Below are 5239 nucleotides of genomic sequence, written 5' to 3' on the forward strand. Positions count from 1 at the left end.
CTCTTATTCTGTGGCTGGGTGGGTGGCTGGGTGGCTGGGTGGCTGGGTGGCTGGGTGGCTGGGTGGCTGACTGGCCCCTGGCATCCTCCTCTCCTTTTCCCCTTTTCACTCATTGCCCCTCTTCTTGTTCTTCTTCCAAGCCTAGATTTCTCCTCCTATTTATTCTCTCTGTCTGGCAGCCTTGCCTGTCCCTCTCCTGCCTATCTATTGGCCGTTCAGCTCTTTATTAGACCAATCAGGTGTTTTAGACAGGCAAAGTAACACAGCTTCATGGAGTTAAACAAATGCAACATAAAAGAATGCAGCACATCTTTGCATCATTTAACAAGCGTTCCACAGCATAAATAAATGTTACACTTCTTAAACTAGTATTCCACAACACTCGGTAGTGCCTCTGACTTTAGTTTTCACTGTACAGAATCCACACTTGGATTCCTTCTTAATAATCTCAGCGATAGTATCGTGGGATGGCACTAGTGATGACTTCAAACAAGGGCTTTGTGTATCCACCCTAGGTTTTCAAAGGGAAGCCGACTCTTTGCTGTCAGTGACCAAACTCAGCACCATGAGTGATTCTAAAAACACAAGAAAAGCCCGAGAGATGCTGTTGAAACTGGCTGAAGAGACCTCCATCTTCCCAGCCAGCTGGGAGCTCTCTGAGAGGTATCTCTTGGTTGTGGTAAGTGGATGCCTTTCCTCATGGTCCCGTTTTGTTTCCTTTTCTGTTATTTCTGGGACCCCCACATCACAACCCCACCAGCTCCACGAAGACAGAGTGGCAAATGGTGATGCCACTGTAAGCCCCCGTGACAGATGGCTCCAGAGCCACCTGGACAGCTTTGAAGAGAAGGATTTCTAGATCCCACCTAAAGCTGTTGAGACCGCATTGTGGCCAGATTGTTTTTCAGATGATTTCTGCTGTGTGGTTAAAGTTTCAGCATTCAGCCAAAGTTGCTATCCTGCCTAAGATCGGAAAGATTGGCGGAAAGGCTGGGTGGATAGTTTAGTTGGTGAATGCTTGTTGTGTAAGCACGAAGAGCTGGGATTTTTTTCTCCAGCACCCACTTTGGAAGCCTGACGTGGTGGCACTGCTTGTGATCCCAGGGCTGGGACACAGAATAGGCAGACACCTGAGGCTTGCTGACTGGCCGAGTCAGGTGTGCACAGGTCCCAGGGAGAGAGAGTGCAACAAAGGTGGGGTGGTTCTTGAGGAACAACTCAGAAGGTTAAACTCTAACCTTTGCATGCGGTGTGGATACCAGCCCATCTGAACACATACATGCCGACACACGCCTGCACATACATATACTCACACTCACAAATTTTTGGTGGAAACATCTCTTGGGTAAGTAAAAGGGTGAGGTAAGCCTCTGAGTCTTGAAATTTTGAGTGACTGTTTTACTTTCTTGGTATTATTTCTAGGGCAGGCTTTATTTTTATTAAAATTTCTCATCCATGTAGCTCAGTTTCCAACTTGGTGAGCATCTTCTTTCGTTTTTCCTCAAACTGCAGGACCGTCTCATTGCTCTTGATGCTGCCGAGGAGTTCTTTAAGATTGCTAGCCGAACTTACCCCAAGAAGCCAGGGATCCCATGCCTGGCAGACGGCCAGAAAAAACTGCACTACCTTCCGTTTCCAAGTCCCTAAAGGATGGCCTGGAAGAAGATCACAGTTCTTTCACCATGACACCGCAATTTACCAAAGCTGGACCACCGCCTGTGGTTGCAAGTGAGCCAGGAGACGGCTTTCTACACTCAGACACAATCCTGAATCCTACAAAATACACGGTCTTCCTCTGGGCCTTAGCCTGAGAACGCCCTGGTTACATTAAAACACCTGACAACTGTTCATTGAGAAAGGAAGTTAAAGAGTTGGCTGATGCATAGTTTTTCCTGGCTGGTCAGATTCCAAGAACTCATCGCCTCATTGGCTGTATAAGCTACCCTCATCTATCTGTGGAGGACTGGTGTTTTTGTTGTTGTTGTTGTTGTTTTTTGTTTGTTTGTTTTGTTTTGTTTTTGAGACAGAGTTTCTCTGGAGCTTTGGAGCCTGTCCTGGAACTAGCTCTTGTAGACCAGGCTGGCTTTGAACTCACAGAGATCCAGCTGCCTCTGCTGGGATTAAAGGCATGCGCCACCACCGCCCGGCTTGACTAGTGTTTTCTAATCAACAAAATAGCTTGAAGAATAGAGAAAGGTGTAACTGAGCCCTTTATTCCTGCATCAACTTTGAAGTAATTGTTATTAAAAGTAATGCTAGACAAAATGCCCCAAATTTCATACAATTCTAGGCCTCGTGTGACCTCTCTTTGATTTGGAAACGCCTGAAGCAGCTCAGATGCTGGTTGGGGCAACAATTTGAGCATCAGGCGTGGGCATTGAGGAGCGTAGGTGAGCCAGGCTATAGAAATGTGTAGCCACGCAGTCCAGACAGCAGACCTTCCTGCAGCTAAGTATCTTCATTTGTGATGCAAGCAGCCTAAACCCGCAACATCAATCCCTAGCATTAAAGTTACCCAGTGGCCTCAGTTTTTAGGTGTTGCCCGTTTGTAGTCTCAAAGCCCTTGGCGTTTTGTGGAGACTAGCTTCTGTAAACTGGAATGTCTGACCTCTGCTTCCTGTCTTGAACCTGTTTCCTACTTATCAGCTGAGGGTGGTACCTGCCCAGGGACCTTGTGGTGCAGACTTGTAGCTATGCAGGCGGTGACGTATTGATCCAGGTCACCGCTGGGTCTTCCATCGGTCTGAACATGATTTTTCAGAATGGAGCCATGCTAACAGTGCAGCTCGCCCACAGGAAGAGAAGCCCAGTTTCCCGAGAGCATAAGCAAGGAGCTTGCCAAGAGTTCATGGTTTATTTCATTGAAAAGCCTTTAAAGACTTGTAGGATTTATCAATCGACTACTGAGAACAGTAGAAATATTTTTATTTTTTAACGATTTTGCACTTCTAACTTTAGGTTGAAAACAAATTTGTATAGTCTGTTTAGGGGGTTGTGACTTGAATAATTTCATATGCTGATAAGGCGTTTTTGCTTACGTACTCCATGTTTAAAATTTACGGGAAATACATGTCCTCCATTCAGTAATGCATTGTAGACCAACTCAACAGTTTGTTTCCAGAGAATTCGCCCTATTTAGTAAGTAAGCTAAAGTTTTATTTTTTTAATATTTACTGCTTAATCTCTGTCTCATGTTGTTTGAAATTCGCCCCTTGGATATTTTCACTCACTTCTGTGAGCCTTTAAATAAAAAAACAATAAAATAAACAAGAGAAATTTTAGAACATTGTGTTGTTTTAATATCTGTACTCAAATTTTGTCATTTTTGATGTCAAAATAGATGAGCTTGTCTGTGTCTCTGGATTATAAACCATTGCCATAGTTCTTCATTTTGGCAACGCACAAGTAAGGGTAAAATTATTTCTGTGGTAATTAAAATACATGAAATTACCCAGGAATGCTTCTCCAAGAAATTAAAAGACTTCCGCATGGGCTTTAAGTTGAATGCGTGTTATAGCTCTGACAAATGAGAACGGTTCCTCCCATGATCCTGTAAGTTATAGGGCAAAGAAGCTGAGAGGCAGGCCAGTTTAAGAACCTCCTGCCCCCTTCAATCCAGACAAGGAGTGGGTTTGTGCTAAAATGAGTAGTCACTGCAGTGTACGAGAGGCTCGGACTGACTGAAGTGGACCTTTCACAAATCACAGGGTTCTCCACAGGCCCAGGGGCTGCAGATGTGTTAGAGGGACCATAGGGCTGTTCTTCAGTTATCATCCCTCCTGGACCACTTCAGCACTTCTCAGAGATTCATCTCTGTGTGCTGGGTAGCGTTAAGTGGTACATGGGAACACATTTTTATATTAAAATTATTTATGCTAGTGGGTATCAATCAGGGAAAAACCCTGTAACTAGCAAGTCAAATACTCAAGTTCATATTTCATGGATGGTATTGGATAGGTCAGTAAAGTATTAAATTTTCTTTAATTTTGTTTTGTTTTGCTTTTCAGGACAGGGTTTCTATGTAGAGCCTTGGCTGTCCTGGAACTCCCTATGTAGACCAAGCTGGTCTTGAACTCACAGAGACCTGCCTGCCTCTGCCTCCTGAGTGCTGGAATTAAAGGTGTGTGCCACCATCAGGTGATTGCACCGGCTGAATTTGGTTACTTTTTTTTTTTTTTGGTTTTTCGAGACAGGGTTTCTCTGTGGCTTTGGAGCCTGTCCTGGAACTAGCTCTTGTAGACCAGGCTGGTCTCGAACTCACAGAGATCCGCCTGCCTCTGCCTCCCGAGTGCTGGGATTAAAGGCGTGCGCCACCACCGCCCGGCTGAATTTGGTTACTTTTCAAGCTCATAAACTATTGACCAAAAGATAGGGCAGCCCCCCCCCCAAAGAAAAGGATGTATGATGCTATTGCTATTCATTCTGGTAATAATTCCCTGTGATAGTTGATTATATGGAGGAAGGAGAATATACACACACACTCCAAGACCATGTGCTATAAGGTCAGGGCTACCTGGATCTCAGGGATTAGTGAGGAGTTGTCACCTCCTTTTTCAGATGGGGACATCTGAGAGGCGGTACATGGATTCTCCCCTGGGACTTGCTAACACTGAATTCATAATCTACCTCACTGACTCATTGACATTGCTCCACTTCCAGGATAAATGATTGGGCTGAACATATTTGGGTCTTTGTTGGTACGTAAAGAATTAAAGAAAAAGACAGAAGATCCTGAAAATTCTCCATCCCCTGGCCAAGATGGTAAACTAGAATTACTATTCTACCCTAGTGAGATGGCAGACGTTACTTTTTAAATTTATTTTAATTTGAAGCATGTGTGTGGGTGTTGCGCCTGCATGTATGTGAGTGTAATTTTGTGCATGCCTCTTTCTCGAGAGCCTGAAGGGGACACCAGATCCTCGGAAATTATAGTTGTGAGCTGCTGTGTGGGTGCTGGGAACTGAACCTGGTTCTCTGCACAAGAGTCAGTGATCTTAACCACTGAGCCACCTTCCCTAGTGAAAGTCCTTACTGTGGTCCATAGCTTATTCAGATTTCTTTAGTTTTGTTCCACGACTCCATCTAGGCCACCATATTGCATTTAGTTTGGTTGTCATGAATCAGTAGACTCCCCTTGGTCGTGACAGTTGCTTAGCCTCTCCTTACTCTCAGTGTCCTTGACAATTTTGTAAAGTACTGATTAAGAATCTAGAGGAGAAAGCCGGGCATTGGTGGCTTG

At 44.6% G+C, this 5239-nt stretch overlaps 1 protein-coding gene across 1 annotated transcript in view; it reads left to right on the forward strand.

The window, feature by feature from the left end:
• Mreg (melanoregulin) overlaps window positions 1–2052 on the forward strand; it is a 64955-nt gene extending 62903 nt beyond the window's left edge. The window contains exons 4-5 of the mRNA XM_005361663.3: window positions 516–679; window positions 1513–2052. Of these exons, the coding sequence (XP_005361720.1) occupies window positions 516–679; window positions 1513–1647 (299 nt within the window). The 3' untranslated portion in view covers window positions 1648–2052. The remainder of the gene's footprint in view (window positions 1–515; window positions 680–1512) is intronic.
• The last annotated feature ends 3187 nt before the right edge of the window (window positions 2053–5239 follow it).

Source organism: Microtus ochrogaster, linkage group LG4 (assembly GCF_000317375.1).
Source record: "Microtus ochrogaster isolate Prairie Vole_2 linkage group LG4, MicOch1.0, whole genome shotgun sequence".
Classification (NCBI taxonomy): Eukaryota; Metazoa; Chordata; class Mammalia; order Rodentia; family Cricetidae; genus Microtus; species Microtus ochrogaster.